General features: G+C 41.3%; 1 protein-coding gene across 3 annotated transcripts; it reads right to left on the reverse strand.

Annotated features, from left to right (window-relative positions):
* Window positions 1–1070: 1070 nt before the first annotated feature.
* setd2 (SET domain containing 2, histone lysine methyltransferase) lies at window positions 1071–20912 on the reverse strand. 3 transcript variants are annotated; one of them, XM_046398402.1, is made up of 22 exons: window positions 20388–20912; window positions 16630–16651; window positions 11752–15830; window positions 11497–11628; window positions 10990–11118; window positions 10424–10547; window positions 10237–10314; window positions 10046–10143; window positions 9766–9898; window positions 9379–9513; window positions 9162–9290; window positions 8020–9066; window positions 7826–7874; window positions 7486–7753; window positions 7090–7369; window positions 6634–6981; window positions 6140–6265; window positions 5459–5595; window positions 5262–5373; window positions 3916–3990; window positions 3621–3722; window positions 1071–2884 (listed from the first exon to the last, which is right to left on the reverse strand). In XM_046398402.1, the coding sequence occupies exons 1-22, from the start codon at window positions 20420–20422 to the stop codon at window positions 2723–2725; spliced, it is 7800 nt and encodes a 2599-aa protein (XP_046254358.1). In that variant the 5' UTR covers window positions 20423–20912; the 3' UTR covers window positions 1071–2722. The 3 variants fall into 3 exon arrangements, with proteins under 3 accessions (XP_046254358.1, XP_046254357.1, XP_046254356.1); XM_046398401.1 differs by adding an exon at window positions 18731–18852 and having other exon boundaries at window positions 6634–7369; window positions 20388–20910; XM_046398400.1 differs by having other exon boundaries at window positions 6634–7369; window positions 20388–20911.
* Between the last annotated feature and the right edge of the window lie 228 nt (window positions 20913–21140).

The raw sequence follows: 21140 nt of genomic DNA on the forward strand, positions 1-21140 counted from the left end.
TGAATAGATACACAGTTGAAACTAAATGGTTGAAATAAACAACAGTGTCGATGAAGGGGTACCTGAGTTCATCTAGGAGTGTACAAATAACTAAAAGATTCAACACGCCTCAGTAGTTTGATCCTTGTGTCATGTCCTACAAAGGCCCTAAACAATTAGCATCTTAACATCAATTATGGCATCGTTTATGTAATTTGGATAATAGTTATGTCTTAAGTTTGTATGTATTTCCACCAAATGACAAGTACATTTTTTAATGCTCATGGAGATACGAAAATGACAGCCACAGTCCTATAGACATGCCTGTCACAGAAAAATATAAAACCCACTTGATTGATTACACAGGGAGGAAGTTTGGACATATTTGGAATACTACGTCTTATCGAGGGATAGAGTGTATAAGAACATTTCCTATTCGGAACCCTGAGGGAAATCAGTTAAAAAGGTATTTAATAATTTGAGGGTGAAATGAAAATAATAGCTTCATCCAAAATATTCTGGAGGAAAGTTTCCTCTTTCTCTCCGAGGCACAATCTGCTCCCCCTCTGCTCTGCTCTGAACTCAAATCTGTTAATGATCTCTTTGCATTCAGTTCTAAGTGGGAGCAGGCATCTTGCATGGCCTAGGGCAGCGTTACATGCCGTCACACACTCCAGACGGGACTGCTTAACTGCGGTTTGGAGCACACAAGCATGGGGCTGCGGAATGTGCATACACTGGGTGGGGGGTTGGGACAGAGGAGAGAGGGGGAAGCACAGCAGCGCCTCTCTTAACTCATCACGGCTCTCCATATTTAGAGCGCACTGAATGTCTCTAACGAAGGCAGTTGATCACTTTGATTCCCACTATGAGGAGCCAGCATCTGGCTCAACACTGTGCATCTGTGCTGTAGTGGCATTCATAACATGTGCACCCCTTATTAGAGGAGGGAGCCAATCTAAAATAGGTCTGGGTGTGCACTATGCAGTTAATCATGTAATGGAGGTCAGTCACATTTGTGTAGATCTGTTCCAGGTCTATTAAACTGACACCCAAGTGAACCCAATTGAACTGCACAGCAGGGAAACAGATAATTTTACAAAAAAGTTTATTATCTTTTAAAATGTCTTACACTCTGTATGACAATGTGCTTACACAATACTTACAGTAGAGTAGGGTGAAACTTACTTTGTACATAGAAAAATAATAACAAAAAAAAAAACAACAAATAAGCATGAAAATCTTCCCCACCACTGAAATAAAACAGAGGGCTGTGAGTCACCAGGTTTGACATATAAGTTTGACTGATGTGGGAACTGCATCAGGAGGGCTGAGCTGGTGAGGATGGGTGGGCTCACTGTGCACCCTGACCCTAGTCTCCTGCATACAGCTTAGGTAACTTTACACATTATTTACACGTTCAATCATGAAATGACAGACCTTTTACAAAGTGTCTGCTTATTTAAACATTCCCAAAACTATTATTCAATATATTCACATATAAAGCAATGTACATATGTTGGAACTTTATTAATGCAATTTAATAGGCTTCAACAAACTATGCTAATGAACCTACCTTGACAACCGTAAAAATCTTGGAAATTAATTAGCCACAGTTTGTGGAGCAAGGCAAACCTAAGTGTCTCTAACGTCTCATTAGGACATTTAAATGATAAAAAGAACCAGAACACACAAGATGTTTAGAAACTGTTAAAACGGCAACGCTACAACCTTCATTTTCAGCATTACTTCTGTAAGAATAGACAACAGGGCAGAACAAGTTGTGGGAGGGGTTGAATAGGAAATGGGGAAAAAACTGATACACAGTTAAACAGCACATCAAACATAGCATTCAAACCCTGTTCTTGTTATGATACAATTGGTAAAAGTCATATTGATCATTAATCCCATTTCTGGTTATTGGCTGATCCCCAAGTGTATTGTGAGTTCAGAACTCATTCTAGTGAGGGCATATTACTTGAAGCAGGAAACATGGAAAACATAGGAATTTCCATAAGGATACCACGCTGACCTCAGCCTACATCAAGCATTCATAAAACAACAGAGGCTCCAAAGACTTGTGGTTGAGAAGGCAGGGTTTGAGGAGTGGAAGCTTGGACCTCCACAACTCAGTTAAAAGCAGCACCAGATACAGAGTCATCAGTGGCAGGGAGTTGAAGCGTGCACAAGAAAAAGAAAGTGGGGTGGGGAGGAAGGGAACTGGACTGTTCTGTCCTTGATCCATTTTAACAGTGAAAAGTAACAAAGAAAACAAAAAAAAAAAAAACTTTGATAAATATGACACCAAAAGTTGATTCCTTTGAAATCCCCTTTTAGGGTTTGAAGAGTTTAAAAAGTGGAAATGAGGCAATCATGTTGGGTGTATTTAAGAGTCACAAATGGGAAAAAAAAAAAGTTTAAAATCAAACAGTCAGTGAAAACATTTGTCTCTGTAGCACCCCTCAGTGTCATCCTTGGAGAACACTGCAGCCACTGCACCTGGAGTTTCAGGTCGTTTGGCGACACTCAAATTTCCAAAAGCCTCTAGAAGGGGACTCGTCCGCGATCCACAGGGCCTGGAAAGCTTCTTGGGCAGCAGTGCAATTCTTAGTCATAAATAGGTGTAAGAAACTAGTTCATGGTTCAAGAGTATCAGTACATACATGAAGGACTGAATGGAAAGGCAGATCTGTGCTTCTCCTGTATTAGCGCAGAGCAAGTGTAACATCTATGGCCTCAGAGGCTAGTAAACCTCTGTGTCCTCCTTGGGCCTGTACACAGAGCCAAATCTCTGCATATACTTCTTGATGTACTCCTTGGTCTTGTGCTTCACATTCTCATTACACTCAAGGTCCTCAGGGTTGTTGCAAGCTTTCAACTCCTTATTCATGACTCCATGAGTTAGCTAGAAGAATGGGCAGAGATAAAATAAATAAAAAAAGTCAGACATGTTTCTCATCACCAGACGACAGTAAATTACATAATTACAATGTATATCTAAGTTGTGGTAGTGTGGTTGGATGGTTAATTATTTTTGCCCTTTACAATTTGAGACAACAAAAAGCAATCTCTAAAGGAGGGAAGCCTAGCTTGACTTTCTACGTATTGTGCCTATGTCCTCAGAGTCCTGGTATGTCCGAGAGCAAACCACTGCCTATATTCACAATCCATGGACCCACCGGGTACCATGGAAAAAACAGAACGCTGTCCTTTGATGAAATGCTGGTTGAAAAGAGCTTTTAGAAAGGAATGAGTAAAACAAAAAAAATGGGAGATAAAAGTTTACATATACAATGTGTTCTTAGTCTCTTCCAGAGGCACAAAACAAAAATATTTGGCTGGAGAAAGAAGTCGTGGGAGCTCAACTATTTAAGTTCTGGTCTGAGGGAAACTTTGAAAATTTTTCCTTTTAAGCCAAAAGTTGACCAATGCTTTCATTGTGCTCTGACCACAAAGAAGGCAAGAAACATCCATCCATCCATTTTCTATACCGCTTATCTGTCAGGGTCGCGGGGGGGCTGGAGCCTATTCCAGCTAACTACAGGCAAGAGGCGGAGTTCAGCCTGGACTGGTCGCCGGCAAGGAACATTTCAGAGTTTTTATTAATGAAGTGTAAAAACATCTTGACTGTTACATCTTACCTTTCTAGCCAGGTGTTTAAAGTCTTCTGTGTTGCTGATGCGTCCAAGTTTGCAGTCTGGCTTCCGATAAGGATTTAAGCATTGCACTATGAACTGGGACATCTGAGTAACACAAAACACACACATACACACACACACTTATTAAAAAGAGTATAATATGTATAAACAAATGAACATTTGCATGGATGGCTAGAAGGCATTTGCTTCCATGTAGGTAAAGGCATAGAGATTTGGAATATTAAAACATCTGGAGTTAACACCGCTGTGTTCATTGCTTGCAGAGTCTCTGGCTCACCTCTTTGCGAAATGTCTCTTTACTCTTTTTAGCCAGTTCACTGGATGTGTCTGCTTCAGCTGTCTTGGTGGAGAACTGTCACAACATAATAGAGGAGATGGATGATAGGATTAAAATGTTTGTTTGCCAACAAATACAATATTTCACATTAAACCCTTATCTTTGCAAGTGGAACTTATTATCATCCCTTTTTAGCCATAGTGCAAGGCAATATTACCATGCCAAACTAATACAAACCAGCAGAGTAACTTTCTACGATTTGCAATCACAACAGAGGCCCCACATGTGCATCAGCTCAATCAAACATGGCAACTGGCTGCTAAACAGTGGCTATCAAGGTCATTTGGGCATCAAACAGCACCTGCTCACCAGCCTCTTGACACAAAGTAGGGATATCCTGGCAGGATGCTGTGTCTCCAGCCCCTACCTTCAATGACAAAGGCAAGCAGGCAACAGCTGACTGCCTATACCCACAACAAAGTGGTGAGGATCAAAAGCAAGCAAAAAAGATTCACACACATAGAGCTGGGGGCAGGAATCCAGAAACAATGAAACCGGACCCTTTACAAGTGCAGAGCATGTGCCATGGCTTCAAGTGCTGGATGCGGACACCACCACTGTCTAAACACATGCCGGGAAATGGCCCATGACCCTGACGCTGTTCTTGGCGGGAAAATGTTGCATAAAAAACATAGGGCTCTCAATCTCAGTTTTTGATGCTTTTTTTTTCCCCCAACTTAGCTGCATCTTTTCAAGAGACAAAAGGGACACTTGCATAGCTGGACAACAATACAAAAAAAGCAAATAAATGAATGCTGGGTCAACCAGATGGTTTCTATTATCCTCAAAGTCAGGATAAAACTGAAGAGGGAAAACAAATGAGGCAGAGGACGATGAGCTGGGCTGAGCTGAGCTGAGCCTCCCCTTACAGCCTGAAGGCTAAGGGACAGCTGAGCAGGGGGTGGGGTGAGCGGATACTCTCTTCAAATCTTGGTCTCCATGTAGATTCTGATGAAGCCATTTTACGAGGTGAAGTAAACATTCAATGAATTTAGTGTTGTACTGAGTGTTTTTCCTTTTTTTTTTCCCTTTCGTGAGACACAGCTGAAAGCAATCACTAGTGCAGCATCTTCAATTATCTCAAAGAACAAACACTATAATCATGTTTTGAATCTAAGCACAAACCAAGTGAAAAAAGTAAAGAGGATACTCTGTCATTGTCACATGAAGAAACATAAATTTTCCTTTTTACTATGTAGTTACTGTCCAGAAAAATCTAATGCGCAAACACTACATCTTTCACATTTAATAACACAGTCTGAAAATGATCACCATGAAATGCTCACCTTGGATGGATTCTCATCATAGGTGGGTGTGCCCAGGTCCATTTCTGATTCATGGTCCACACTAGTGTTGTCACTACTCCCTTCCCAGGTTGGAGGGTCCCACTGTGTTTGCCTAATGTGCAAAATGAAGCAATGTCAGAAACGCATGCATGAATTTTCCTTGAGGCACATACACACAGAGACACAGCAATACTGACCTTGTGACGATATGATAGTAGTAGATCTTGCCTTCAGGGTCCCGAGCCACTTTCCAGTTGGGAGGTAAGACAATAGTTTTGGGTTTGGGGGGAGAGGGAGGAGGCAGGTCTATCACATTGTTGGGTACAATCATTTCCTGGAGAGAAGGAAAGACAGAAAATAAGCATTAGCAGCACAACCATGTTGCTTTATTTTTAGGTACCTAAAATTTCTTTTGGATTTTGCTCAGAGGAAGAACCTGTTTTCATTTAAGCTACATTTGTGTACTTATACCTTTTTTTTTAAACAAATAGAGTCCAGTGAGCCATTTCCTTAAATGACAGTGACTTGGTAATTATGTGAGACAGGCCTTCAACCCACATAACTGTAGCAGTTGAGAGCCACATAATTTAGATGTATACCACCCCCTTGTGACCAAACTGATACTGGCCTATCTCAACAATCACAAAAAAACATAAAGATTTCCAAAAAGTTCAAGGAACCTGCTGTATCTTTAATATGACCTGATGCTGCTCAAGAATATAAAGTCAAATCAAATGAAAATGATAACAAATGTTAAACCCTCTCCTGCCCTTCATTTCAAACCAAAGAACCTTTTATCTGGTGATTTATCAAGATTTGGTGTAGATATCTTTTTACTCTACATGCTTTAAAAACAGGACAAAGTGTGTATATATTACCTGTTGGACAGTTTGGGATGTGACAATGGTGGTGACTGTGCCTCCCTGCTGCACCACCACTCCCTGCTGATGACCAGGGTACACAGGCTGGCCATGCAGGTAGCTGGCTGCGGGTTCAGTGTATGCCTTCAGAAACACCAAGTACAGTCAGATCAGGCAGTTACTCTAGACATTCAAAAATCAATTACTGTGTTTAATACGTCCTGCATTATGTTGTGTTCACTTATGATTCAATACACATGATTTTTCTTCATCTCTTATGACTTATAAATTTTAATAAAACTCTGCTTAACTAAAAATGCAGCTTGTTTGCATAGTGAAGTCTCAAGTTAACTTTACAGTAACATATCAAGTCCAACTACAGGTTTTTCAACATTAATGGCAAGACTAAAATTGTATACGTTTTTAAAGCTGTATAATTTAGAGAACAATTAGAAAATCTAAGTATAACAAAATCACCAAATGATATTAAACCCAGGCAAAGAGCATCCTACCTGTATAACAGGGGTGTTAGCCTGAGGGTAGGCGGTGGGGATGCTGTAGATAGTTTGGCATGGTTGGCCCTGGTAATAGATGGCTGTCTGTGTCTGAGCTTGTGCTGGGGCCGTGGCATACTGCTGTGCAGGCTGAGTCTGCACAGCAACCGTCTGTTGAGTAGTGGGATCCCAGAGAGTAGTGTAACTCTGCTGGCCCTGTACCTGAGGGGCTGTCTGGGCTGGTACAGAGAGGACAGCTACGCCTGCATCCTGGGTTGCTACATTTGGCTGCACATACTGCTGACGGGTGCCAGGGGTGAGGTTTGTGGTGCTGATGTGCTGAGAGAGATTAGAGACTGGAGCAGCCTGGGAAGTGGAGGATGGAGAAGTCAGTCCCACATCTGTAATAAGACGCTGGGGAGGTGTCTGTTGATAGGTGAGTGTAGGTTCAACCGAAGGGGTAGGCAGTAGTACTTTGCCTGCGTTGGGGTTAGAGGGATCCACGAACGTCTGGATGGGATATCCCGGAGGGTACTGGATGAAGCCAGGACTGGAGGCATAGGCCAGAGCTGGGTCATAAGCCATAGTCTGAAGCTGCTGTTGCTGTTGCTGTTGAAGCTGCTGCTGTTTTTGGGCTTCCCGCTGAGCAACCTCCTGCTCAAACAGTTTTCTGCGCTCCTCTGTGGAGAGCTTGTTGCGCTCCTTTCCACCAACTCCCCCCCTTGGTGTCTTGTTATTGTTAGATGGGTCAAACCTTAAAAATCCAAGAGAACAAATGAATGCTTTACTGCGATACATAGCTAAATAAAGATCATACTATGCTTGGAGGACACTCTCCACCACGTTTCTCCCCCAAAACAATTTACTTACCGCTCCTCGGTGCGTCGGGTGGTCCTCTCATAGGATGAGGGTGGTGAAGTTGAGCGTCTCCTCCTTCTCTCAGTGCTGCGTGGAGTTTTGTCAGAGACTCGATCACGGTCCCTATCGCGATCTCGCTCCCTGTCCCAGTCTCGATCCCTGTCTCTGTCATAATCTCGGTCTCTGTCGCGTTCCCTCTCCTTCTCCCGTTCCCTTTCACGTTCTCGGCTGCCAGAGGTGGTGCGCGGCGTCAAAGCTGTGTCTCGATCTCGGCTGCGATCTGTGAGAAAATCTGATTAGCCAAAATTGTATGGGAAAAATTCTAGGCCAAAAATCATTGGACTAAACTTACCATTTGCTTCCTTTTCAACCTGACTCTTCTTTGGTATTCTGTACACCTCCTGAAAGGACAGGCATAACTTTGACTTCAAACCTCAAGATACAATAGCATGCTAAAAGATTACAGAAAGAAAATGGTAATAGTTTTCTGAAATACATGTTTATGCATGTTTGACAACATTTAAAACTGGTTCAACTTGAGCTCACCTTTAGATCCTTCCAGCTTTCCAGAAGTCTGGCAGCCATGCCACTAATGTCCAAAGCACTGAGTTGGGGCTCTTGACTCCTCTCACTCTCCACATCGGAGACACCTTCCTCTTCATCCTGAGAAGGAGTTCCTGTCACTGATGGATCTACAGGAGTTGCGATGACCTCAGTGGGCATACTGGCCTCTGGAGTCTCAGAGCTTGGCACACTATCAGTGGTAGATTGACTGGGTTGCACCTCACTTTGTGGAGGTTTCGCAACCTCTTTTGTCTCTGCCTGGGCTTCCAAGTTCTCTGAGGGCTGCTCAGGTGGAAGATCAGCAGCATCTGTTTGGATGGACTGAATCTCTGGCTGAGTGGGCTGGTTTCCTTCAAGTTCAACCTTTTCTGTCACTTCCTGACTGCTCTGCTCCTCCGCACTCTCCTGTTCCTCACTAGGCGCCTTTGGCCCAGCAAGTTCACCTATCTGACCATCACTCGTGCACTCTTTCGTCATAATTTCCTGCTCTAAATCCACCTCCATTTCTTCTTTTACCTCCTCCGTTTGAGGTTGTTGTTGACTACTTGAATTCATCTCAGTATCTTCCTGTTTCTGCTCTTTCACTGACTCCTCCATTGTTTCTTTTGTTGGATCTGCAGGTTCACACACTGGATCTGCCTTCAACTGTTTGCCATCAGGAAGCCCTGCAGGTGAGGATTCCTCCTCTTCCTCATCATCCTCCTCTTCTTCTTCTTCCTTCCCATCAGATGCTTTGCTCGTGTCAGATAGTGCGCTGTCCAGACTATTTTCACTGATGATTTTAAGGCGGCGGTACACAGCAGGTTTTGAGGTGTCTCCATCCAATTCTGGTCCCAGTTTGGTTGAGGAACCATCAGGAGTGTTGAGGGGTGTTTGAGCACGGGATGTATTCTCACTGGAGTAGCCATCCATCTCGGCAGGCTGAAGGAGACTTTTTGTTTGTGCCCATCGTTGAATGAAAGTGAGGACTCTGCTCTCCTCCAACATGTTCTTAGTGGAGATAGGCAGCACACCCAAAGTTTTCATAATCTGTGAAAAAGTATAATAGATTAGCAGTGATCAAACAGCAAAAGCAATGTGGCAATGTTATGAATGTTTAAGGCAAAGTCAATGACATGTCTCACCTCTAACTGCAGTTTGATGTTATTGGCACTGTTGCCTTTAGCCTCAGAAAGTTCAACCATGAAGATCCACAGCAAAGACAATCCATGATGGTCCAGGAACTGCTTTAGGCATGATGGATTTTGAGTATCCTGTACAACACAAGCATATCATATTATGTATCGCACATGATAACAAATGTCAAAAGTATAAATAAGATATAAACCGCTCAGGTCCTACTTGTATGAGCTTGAGACAGATGAGCTTCTGCTCCATGGTTTCCACTCGGACCATTAGTCTGCAGAGAGACACCACCTGTTTCTCATCATACAGGCCTTCTCCATTCTCCAGTAATGCTTCCAGCTCCTCATCAACCTAAGGATAGACCAAAGTGATGTATTTTTCAAAAATAACACATATTTCTTAAAGAAATTGGCATAGAGACATTTTAGACTGGTACATACAATACAGAGCTAACACCATGATAGCTAAAAACAAACTGAAAATTGGAGCATGCCAATTTAAGCTGATTCATTATGTTATTGTGGTTACAAGTCTCATGTGGAAATGTAACCACACATTAACACTACTGACAGCCAGGTGTAAAAGGAACTGAAAAAGACTGACCGTAGTGAGAGCACTCTTTCGACTGCGGTCTTTCTTCATCTTCCCTCCAGCTGCCCGAACACTAACTCTGTTCTCACCACCTAAGAAACCTCTGCAGCTGGGTGCACCACAGAAACATTTCTGTGCTTCTTTGCTGTATAAAAAGGTAAAACAAGGATAAAATCACCACAGCAAATATGAGAACAAATCTTTATGTTTTGTTTTCAGACATACAGCAAAAGCATTAAGACAAATAGCACAAATTACGGTATGGGGATGGAAAACTGCAAAGAAACCATACCCGTATCTCTGGAACTGGTAATCAAATGTCAGCTCCGTTCCTGCAGAGACAGCCTTTGTAGTGAAAAACCCAACTCTAAGTTGGCCATTGACAGTCCACTGAAATGGGATAAAAATCATTATTGGGTGAGTCTGCTTTCAGCAAGATAACCTGAAACAGTACCAATTAAGAGCTTTCTTTTGCCAACTTACCTTCTGGGTCTCACAGTTGGGCTCGCAGCTGTGGTTCATAAAACGTGAGCAATTACCCTTCAGCGTTGCATCAATGATCTGCAGAGACATAAGGCTATGTCTAGTGTTTCTGCCAGTCACTTTATCCAAATGATTAAACCAGATTGAAATTTAAACATTAATTGCAATGCGTGATATCATCACTTACCTCATTATTCCTTAGAGACATGAAGTAGTAGTGGATGTTCTTATTGCGAGCATATTCCTTCACCCTTGTTTTGAATTCCTTGTGGTCCAATACCTCCCCACAGTATTCCAGTACAAAGGTGTTTCTGAGATAGAAATAAAGACAAACAAATTTGACTATCATTCTTTTTTTTTCTCTACCAAAACCTCTAAGAACACCAATCACCCCACAAATGTTAGATTCCAGTAGCATGTTGGGTTTTTGCCAGTATTTCCAGTGTTGGTTATACTGTCCTCACAAATAACTCCTTTGTGAAAAACACCTTAAGATATCTAAACCTTTGTCTAAATCTTTCATTGAGTTATAATAATCGTAAAAGCTTGCGTATCAACTCAAATGGCATATATTTTGTTTTAGGTCCAATTACTTTTCTTAAAGGCATCAAGGTGAACATCTTTACTGTTATGTAGCCTAATAGAGTAGGTAGCGTCTATCAACACAACAGCTACTAAATTTGTGAATCTTTAAACATTAAATGCAACAATGACATTTAAAGGAGCAGTATTGGAAGTTTGTAAGAGTCTTACGGAGCCAAGTCTTTAGCTGCCCGTAGTCCCCATCCTTTGTCTTCTGTGAGGATAACATCAAAGTCTGCATGTTGTTTCATCTGAAAGCGCCGATTAGAGCAGTAGACTCCATTCAGACATCGCGAAGAGCTTAAAAAAAATAAATAAATTAATTAATTAAAATTAATAAGACAAAAAGAAAGAACATATCCTTTAGCTGTATGTCAGCGGACTCCAACACATTTTTGATAGCAAAATACCATGTTTGTCACAGGCTTAACGGACTTTGGATAATAATTATTTATGCTGACTCTTGTCCAGATAAAGCAATATTTGAATAGCATTCAATATTAATTAATTAATTAATAGAATAGCTTCCACCACTAGTTGTGCAATTCTTTTTATACTAAAAATTCAAAAAACGTTTTTGTATTTCCAGGTTTTCCTAACCTAAGAGCCTGCAAAATATTTAATTTAAAATACTGAGTTCTTATGTGGTCACAGCTTTATCAGTAATAATCCACTTACCACTCAATCATCAGGAGCCGGTTTAAACAGTCTTCCCCGCATGCTAATACTCCCTTTAAACGCTCCTCTCGTGGTAACACTGGGCATTCACATTGCATTCTCTTGATGTCTCGATGAGATTTGCTCTTCTTTCTGAAAAAGGAAAAAAAAAAGACAGTCTTTAAAGCTCAATTCTGGAGGTACTGTTGTTTATTAGATTATTCTTTGTACATACTAAATGTTTTGTTTTGCTAATCAAGCTAGAAAACACCTTACCTCTCTGTCAGGTAAAGGTTCTCCTCAATCAAGTCAAAGTAAGGTGGCATTCTCTTAGACTTGGATAACTCCTTCCATTTACTGGAGTCTTGAAAGTCTTGCAGGGTGAGTGACGGACGGTGCACTTCAGCTTTGACATGACTTTCCTTAGAGACATCACTATCTCCTGGACGATCCCTCTTCTCTGCCGGCCCAGCTTCTGCCTCATTGTCTGAATCTGACTCAATCTCTGGACGCCTTTTCTTTGGAGGGCCTCGGCCTCTGTGGGGTCTAAAATTGTCTTCTCTGGGGGGTTCAGGGACAGCAGAGCCCCTGCTGTTGCTGCTTATTTCATGACCTTGTACAAAGCTTGATGACCCAGGAGTGTTAGGTCCACTGCATTCAACAGCTGTTTTACTAAGACTAGATGGTTTATCCCCACTGTAGTCGTCGTGGTCATTAGTTAGGGAATCGGGATGGATATCATTTGCAGGATCCTGATAGTGTTCATGCACATTGAGGTAGGTTTTTCTGCTAGCCTGCAAACTAAGGGAATGGTTCCAGGAGGCATTAATCTGTATGTGCTCCTGGTCCTTGGGAGAGGTCCCTGTCAGTTTAGTGTTCAGTAACTGCGGCCCATGACTGCTATCAGGCTGCTGGTATGTACTACTGGGCTGTTCTGATTGGGAAAAATCCCAACCCAGGCTGAATCCCTTCTTGTCACTGATGTTATCAGCATTGGAGAAATTATCTTGTTGAAAGCAGGAGTACATCCTTTCACCTCTGCTGCTTAGATTATGTCGACTGTGCTCCCGATCACACTGTATTGAATTATCAAGTCTGTGAGCAGGATCTGAGGCACTTCCATGTGCACTATTATGACCTGCCAAGTAGGGCTGGGCACTGATGGAGCTGGAGCCCTCTGAGTGACTGGTACTATCAATCATATTACTCTGAGACTGGCACAACATACTGTTATTGGATGAATCATTCAGACCAGCACATGGAACACTGATCTCTACAAATGCAGTGGAAGGACACCCTTGCCTTTGTTTCTGGACTTGATAGCTGATATTCACATCAGCTGCTGTATTAACATTTTGCAGTTCTGAACTATTAATTGGAGTGCATGGTGAATCTCCTGTGTCCTGTGTATCCATCGTTAGAGATGAATTCCTTGGCACTACCACCACAGAGTGCAATCGTTTTATAGCCTCGCCACAGTCAGAGTCATACTCCGAGTTGTCACTATCACTGGCTTCACTCTGTCCTCCTAATGCATCCTGCTTTAGTGCAGTTCTCTTATACAATTTGCTTGTATGTGAACTGTCCTTGGATTTTTCTTCACGATCATCGCCATTCCAACACTGCATCTTTGCAGCTTTGTCGAGCTGTGATATATCATTTACATGCAGAGGCTCAACTGTGTTTGTTTTGTGTGTTTGTTTGTGTTGAGAAACACTCAGTTTTAAGTCACATTGGTCAATGCTGGTGCTCTCTTGTGAAGGCTCACTTTGGTCGTTGTATTTATCAATCATTGGTGTGCAGTCTGAATCGACCTTCTGCTTAGAGATTTCAGTCTGATTCATCAGTTTGGAATGTGTTTCAGGTTGTTGCTGAATTTTATCTTTAATAATGCCAGACTCTTGTTGGTTGTTGTCTTTCGAGAACTCAATTTTTTTGACAGAAATCACTTTTTTAACAGTTGGCTTGCTCTCTGCACAAAATGTCCTTTGTGAATTATCACTGTCTGAGATGTCCTGCCCAACAATATCCCATCGAGACTTTTTGGCACCACTGCTGGTCTTTTTAACAGTATCCATATTTTGCGGTTCAGATGTTAGCGGATTCTCAGATTCAAGACACAATGGATCAGATTTCAGTGGCACACTCGTCCTGCACTCCACTGTTGATATCACAATTTGCTCAATAATCTCTGGTTTAGTGTTCTGGAGGGTATCATGTGTGACAGGTATATCCGCTGTATCAAGTATGGACTTTGGTCCTGATGAGCAGTCAACAACTTTCTTGACCTGGCTGCACATGAAACTATCATTGCTAATGCATGAATTCAAGACTGCTGCATTTGAGTTCACATGTGGTTGGTTATTAGAAGAAAGGCTATCGTTCACATTTGTCAAGTTTTCCAGGGTGGTATTTACATGCTTTAGGCTTTCACTTGAGGTTACAGCTGAGGCATTTTCATTCTCAACTTGAAGATCGGATCTTAATTCTCTTCTCTTGGATGAAGATTCTTGCAAAGTTTTACCAGTGCATGAGACCTCCTTAAAAATCTGATCATTATGTTCATTTCCACTGGGTTGGGAATCAGACTTTTCTTTTTCACTATGAGAACCCAATTCTGTGGTGCTTGCACATGGTGGTGCTTTGCCAGGGGTGTGAAACGTGTCATCTGATTGTCTATCATGTCCGCTGGTTTTCACAGAAGATCTAGAAGGGGTCATTTGCTTTGAGTCTGACCTACTGGTTTTCTTTGGAGAGTTGTTACAGTTGTCCTCTGAGCCAGAGCTTTTGTCAGAGGCCTGTGATTTTCCTTTATGATCTGCCTCAGAGTCACTAGAGCTGCTTTTTTGGCGTTTTTCATATGTCTGAGAGCGAGTATGCAAACTGGAAGAAGAGGATTTGCTGTTGGTTTCTGACTTGTGATGGGAGCTGAATTTACGATAACTGGAGTCCAGATCAGGAGAGCACTTGCGCTGGGAATCGGAGTCTGACAGTCGCTTAGAAGTTCTGTCAGACTTTGATGATTGTGTTCTTTTATCCAACTCTGAGGGGTGGGGAGAATCTCCAGATTTGGAGGCTTTGTCAGATTTTGAGTAGGAAGATGATTTTGACTCTTTATGTGAGCTCGAATGGGCAGATGATCTGCTGGAATCACTTGTCCTCGTCCTTGTCTTCCTGTGGTCATCCTCTGAATCAGAACTGTCACGAGTTCGGTCGGTGCGAGAACGAGAACGTCTTCTCTCTCTGCGTGGAGAACTCCTGTGCGATCTTCGATCAGAATCATGATAGTATGACCTGTCAGAGCGTGATCCTCTGTCACCTCGGGATCTCTCTGATCTGGAGTGAGATGAACTTGTTCGAGACCCTCGTGATCTTGACCGTGATCTAGACCTGGTCCTTCTGCGATCTTTGTCTGATCGAGATGAGCGTGAAGATGTGTGTCTAGAATCACGGTCTGATTTGGAGTAACTAGAGGACCTTTCATGATTTTCTGAACGTTTCGAGGAACTTTTTTCCTTTTCATCAACATGTGAACCAGAGGAAGACGTTTTTACTTCTTTGCTTCTGCTGCTAGAGTTTGTTTTACTTTTGGAGTCAACTGATTTGCGACTGGAAGACATCTGGACTGAATCCCCATCAGATTCTGAGCCAGGGGGCGCACTATCAGACTGGGACCTGGTTTTCCTTTTGCATACCTTACTGTCCTGCTCAGCACTACTGGAACTCTCTCCATCTTTTCCTGAGGAAGCGGCTGGCTTCTTGAGGCTAAGGGCTGCCTTTGTCTCGGAGGCTTCAATGTGAGCATTCTCAGGGGGGCAGACACTGAGGGCATTCTGGGTGTGGGGTGTGGGGAATTTAGTCATACTTTTAAAGGATTTCTGCAGAATGTGCAGTTCAGAGGAGTGTGGATCCTCTGGCACAGCAGATGTTGATTGCTCTTCAGTCACAGAGACACTGAGAATTTGCTTTTTGAAATGCATCTTTGTTAAGTCTGTTTTCAGTTTAGTGGCTGGGGAGACAGATGTTTGAGAATGGGTCTCTGCTGTTGATGTTGGCACCATGGGTATCTGCTTTTGCTCAGTTTTGGTGTCTGTATTCTGCCCTGCTTTGTCTGAGGCTGACTGTGACAAGTTTGGGTGAGGTTCAGAGACAGACTTCTCAGGGTTGGTAGGGATGAAGAACGGGTTCTGCAGTGGCTTCTTGGTCTGTGCAAAGCTGAAGGACACTTTCTGACGACCCTGATCCTCTAGGTTGACCTTCATCTTGGTACCTTTAGGCAGGAGATGGTTGGATAGCATGACTCTGGGAGACAGGCTCTTCATTAGAGCTGCCTTGGATAAGCCCTCCACCTTCACCTACAATAAAAGAGACCAAAAATAACTTGTAACCTGGGCTTCTTGAAAATCGTGAAATTAGACATAGAGAGTTGTATGATAGTAACAGCTGCTAAAATGCTTACAAGTAGCAAAAAGATTTACACTTTACATTTAATGGCCCAGTGAGTAGGATTTAGTGGGACTGCACCATATTGGATTTTTGTCAACAGCCAATATGCTGCTATTTCATCTCATTTTAGCCAATTACTGATATATGCACATATGTAGTGGGATTAAATTATAGACATAACGCTGTTATGTCTATTCTTATTGTGATGACCCACTGGATGAGGTAGATATACAAATTTTATAAAATGTCCATATTCACAGGGCAAAATAACAGTCAATGTAGCATAATTAATAATTGAAAGATCGGCTTATCATCATGTCAGCAGAAATATTTATTTCAGGCCCATCCCAATTTGATTTTAAGGCCTTAATCAGCTGATAACATAACATCCCTGTTCATTATTACATTTTCATTATTGTATAATCACCTGAAACTAAGAACTGTTTTGTTTTGGTTATCTTAGAATCCTTTATATCATCAGAGGAAGTTGGTCCCCCACTATGATTGTACACGAGTCCACAATGACAAGCCAAACACTGGCGTTAGAGAAGGTCTTTCATAATTTTAGCAACCACCCAGTGGGGTGTGAGGTGAGGGGTATTCATTTGTTCACAATCTTTAACCGCACTGCTAGATACCACTAAATTATACTCACTGGTTCTTTAGTATTCTTAGTTAAGTATTAAGTAATCTTTAGTTAATACTTACCGAGGCACCACTCCCCTCTTCTCTGTGGTTGTATAAGAACATCATAGGAACATATAAAAAAAAGGGAAAAGGCAAAAATCAATACTAATGCACTACACATTTTATATATATCAACAATATAAAAACATTGTCATGATCATCAGAGGGTATGCCAAAAGAAACCAAAATTCTGTAAAAAGTAACCCTGCCTGATGTGAACATGTCCCTAACCCTATCATATGTGCTTTTTGTAACTGTAAATGATTTCGAAGAAGAAACATCTGTGCTTCAATCTTCAGCAGTGTTAGGTTTACTCTTTCTTCTGCCTGCCTGCTGTTGTAACTATGTTTTACCAAAATGTGTAAAAGGCCCTTTGCACTTTTGATAAGCATGCTCTAGATTTATCACTCAAATAGCGGAAAATGACAAGAAATAGGGACAAAGGCTAAGATGTGATATAGCTGTCCCAGGAAAGATTCCAACTCTGGCGAGTCATATTATAGGGTAGGCTACATTCTCCACTTGGTTCAGTGAGGAACAAAGAGACAGTGGCAGGATTAATGGATTTGTATGGCAAGTAAATGACAGGAAGCACTCTTGTGGCTGTTGGATTTGAAGACCCACATGTTTACACGCACTTATACTGGATCTTCCCCAAACATGTACCCAAAGAACTAACTACTGCATTAACTGAAATAAGAGAGTAGGACACCACAGTAACTTGATATCAAAATGCATCACAATGTGTTATTTCTCTAAAAAGAATGAAAGCACTTTCCATTATAGATGTATGTGCCTTTATCCACTCCTGTGATAATTCAATTTTAATTAAATACTGACCTTTTGTAAACAACAAAATTTGTGTCTAATAAATCTCCACAGTAACAGCCTAACTTGCAACACATATGTTCACTGTCTAACTTATTCATATCCTATGAAATTCAGAAATCTATTCTAGTCATACAGGAATATAACAGAGGTTAGGCTAAGGCTACCTAACCAAAAATCATGTAGCACTGCATTTTAAATGTTGTACTTCACTTTCTCAAATCATATAAAAAAAGGTAAGCAGACCTTAAACGGACTAAAACAACAACAACAAAAACCAAAAAAACCAAAACAGAAGCCAGAACATAAACCATAAAAAAAACTGTAGCATATAATCAGATTATCTGTGAAGACCACTTACAAGGGTGGTAATAAACTGACTAACACACACTATACATCTCAGTTATCTACATTATCGATATTTGCAACTGTTGATGTCAATTTAAAATAAACAGCTAAATAAACAAATCACCAAAACAAAACAGCACAAATATGTAAGTGTTCAACGTGTAACAAAATAAGTGAATAATTGGGTTTTTGTTCCTCGTTTTGTCCTACTAAAATGTCCCTAGGGTAGGCTCAATTTGGGTGCAGGGCAACAATTGGGTCATTTAATCCTTCAGGATTTAATTTCTTCCTTTTCCTCTGTGACCTTCAAAAAGAGACACTTTTGCAGTGACATTCTGTTATATAGAAAGAGCTATAACAAGCATCTTGCAACATAATGGTTAATGGACTGAACCTACTAGACAAAGAACAAAGGCATTGCAAGAATATATTTAAGTAAATCCATAAATGTCATTCCAACTGTAAGGCATGACTGTTTTGCATTACAAGCTAATAAACATTAACAAACGACAGTACAACTCAATGTACTGCAAAGCACTGCTGTCATCTATTGTTCCTATATGGCAACCTAAAACTAACTGATACTTGATCACACAAGACCTGAAATTCTCTCTCTCTCTCTGTCTTGATCATTTGGCCAGTCACAACAACGTAAACAAATAACTAAGACATAATGTTATCAGTTATCGCTTTTAAAAAAGAGCCAAGAACTTTTGCAGATGACAGTCTTGTATTTTTATCTGTTAAAAAACTATCAGTGAATTAATAATGACAAAGTCCTGGGTTTAGGGTGATCCTGATATAAAAATGTTTTTAAGTGGTAGAAAGATCCACACAGACTACATTGAAAAGAAAATACAACTTGGCAACCATACTAAACGTATTTCCAAATTCATATCAAGCTACTCTAAACACACTGTGAGTTGCATTTTGTGCTGTCTAATACCTGATCTCTGACTTGAGAAGAGTGTCCATTGAGAAACTCGTCTAGGATTAGAAGGCCTGAAGAGGCTGCTGGCCAAGAATAATCCAAATCAGAGCAATGAGCCCTCCAAAGTGACGCCACACCTGACAAAAAGAGAGATAGGGTTGCAATGAACTGAGTCTTGTTTGTCCACAAAGGCTTGCAGCTACTCTGTCAGGAACTTCCACTTGTCTGAAATCATATTGATGTCACTGACATCTGAGGGAAGATGCAGAAAAATGCAGAAATTCATCTTTTTGTTTGACATACTAAATACAGCATTCAGTAGTGTGTCTGACTTATGCAAAACACACTGTCTATATGCACACTATATCGTGGTGTCACATGCTGTCAACCGTTATAGTAATAACAACTTCTACTGGCGACCCTTTTCCTGAGAGTGCTGTTATCTGTGCTGTCTTGCAATGTGGCAGAGAATTCAGTTGTACTAAAGTCTGCCATGGAAAAATTATTTCCCCTTCTCAACTTGGTGGACACTTCTGTTTCTACTGCTGCTGCTTTGGCTCCATCACAGCAACAACAAAAATAAAAGGCTGCATTCACCTGTGGTTTATAAATAGTCCTATGATGGTGGAAGATAGATGAAAAACATGGATGCAAAGCGAGCAGAGAACATTCATCTCATTATTAGACATGTACAGCGCAAGCAAATGGCCAACAGAAAACAAAGGGTGTCTGTAAAATGAGGATTTAAGTGAAAGAACACATAGATACTGTTATGAAAACAAACGATGACTGGGTGTAAGCATATCAGCAAACGAACTACAGCATGGCCTTAGCGGGAGCTTTGGATGCAGCCAAAACATGGCCTTTAAAAGGATGAAACTACCTACTACGAAAACGAGCCGAAGATGTGTTGCAGCATAGCGAGATATGTTATCAAGATTAGCTAACTAGCCCTACTACATCATATATAAATATATATGTAAGAAGGAAGCAGGCAGTCAAGGTAGCATTAACGTAGTTATCCTACTGCGACGCTGGTTTACAAAAAATATCAGCACCAGCTAAGCTACCTTGGGTAAGCTAACATTAACAGAGAGCTTCCGTGGGCCAGCTTTAAAGATAGCTTTAGCTCATAGTGTACAATGTATAATCATGTTGTTAATGATGACTAGTCAACAATTTCATCTTTGAAATACATCAGGTATATTGTCTGGCTGGTTTATAGACTACGTAACAGATGTAAACAATTACTTTTATTTCTACAGACGAAGACGACTAGCCAAGAAACTCTACTAGCTTCGGCAGCTAACGCTAGCTGGTTTAGCTAATTCTAGCACTGTAAGTAGCACCCAGTAGGCTAACGTTCCTGTAGTTAACTTATTTAACCTATCGATCTTTGACCTGTCACGAATGTGTAAAGTCATGGTAAATAAGGTATTCTTGATTCCCGGGGGGGCGCGTCACTTGTTTTTAAACGAACGAATAAACAGGAGGGGTTGAGTATATGTTTCCGTTTTAGGACATAATGGACCCATATTCTCAAGTCTCTGTACCCGGCTTACCTAGCATGCTAGCTAATGATGTTTTGTCTCGCTTGTGAGTAGTAAGATGGTTCAACCACAATTTAATGTAACGTTAAGTAAAAAAAACAGGCGGTTCACGGGGTACTCACTTTACGAAGTGCTTAAGGTCACAGGGTTCCCCCATCTTCGAAATAACCTGTAACAGGCCCTTTGTAAAACATCAAGCAACAATGTATGCCGACGTCAAATCCATACGGTGCTGTCGGAAATGATGGTCTGCTCAGAGGCTCCGCTGCTGCTGCGCCCCAGCTTCAGCCTGGGCGAATGTTGATACTATCGAGCTAACATGAGCTCACAGTTAGCCAAGAGTTGGTGGAGAGGTCGAGAACACAAATGATCACCAAACCCAAGACTCACAAAGAGTCTTCATCTGGTCCATCTGTAAATAACGACAAGAGTGACAACCTCTGCTTGAAGGATTATGAACATGTCTTTGGAATACCTTTCATTCCACACACTGATCCTCACAGCGTTTCTCTTGCTGTGTCTTGCTGCTGTGTTCAGCAACATCACATGATGTAGAAATAGCTGGCGCGAACCCTGGAGGGCACTGCAACTAGCAACGGACTAAATAAAATATTTACAGATAAAACTAAAACCCTCTCTGCCTTGTTAGAAAATAAGCGAACAGTTGGCGAGGATATAGTTGACAGCGCTATCGAATGACTACTGAATAATGACAATAAAAAATAATAATAAAGCAATAATCCCTTACTTGCCACATAGCAAATATAATGTATATAGAGAAATCTTACGCCCGGACCCTTTGTGCTCCTTATGCAACAAAAGAGAAGAATTGTTACCTGTAAATTATAATTGTTTGTCTAAATGCTATTTATGGA

The sequence above is a fragment of the Scatophagus argus genome, chromosome 9 (assembly GCF_020382885.2).
Source record: "Scatophagus argus isolate fScaArg1 chromosome 9, fScaArg1.pri, whole genome shotgun sequence".
Classification (NCBI taxonomy): Eukaryota; Metazoa; Chordata; class Actinopteri; family Scatophagidae; genus Scatophagus; species Scatophagus argus.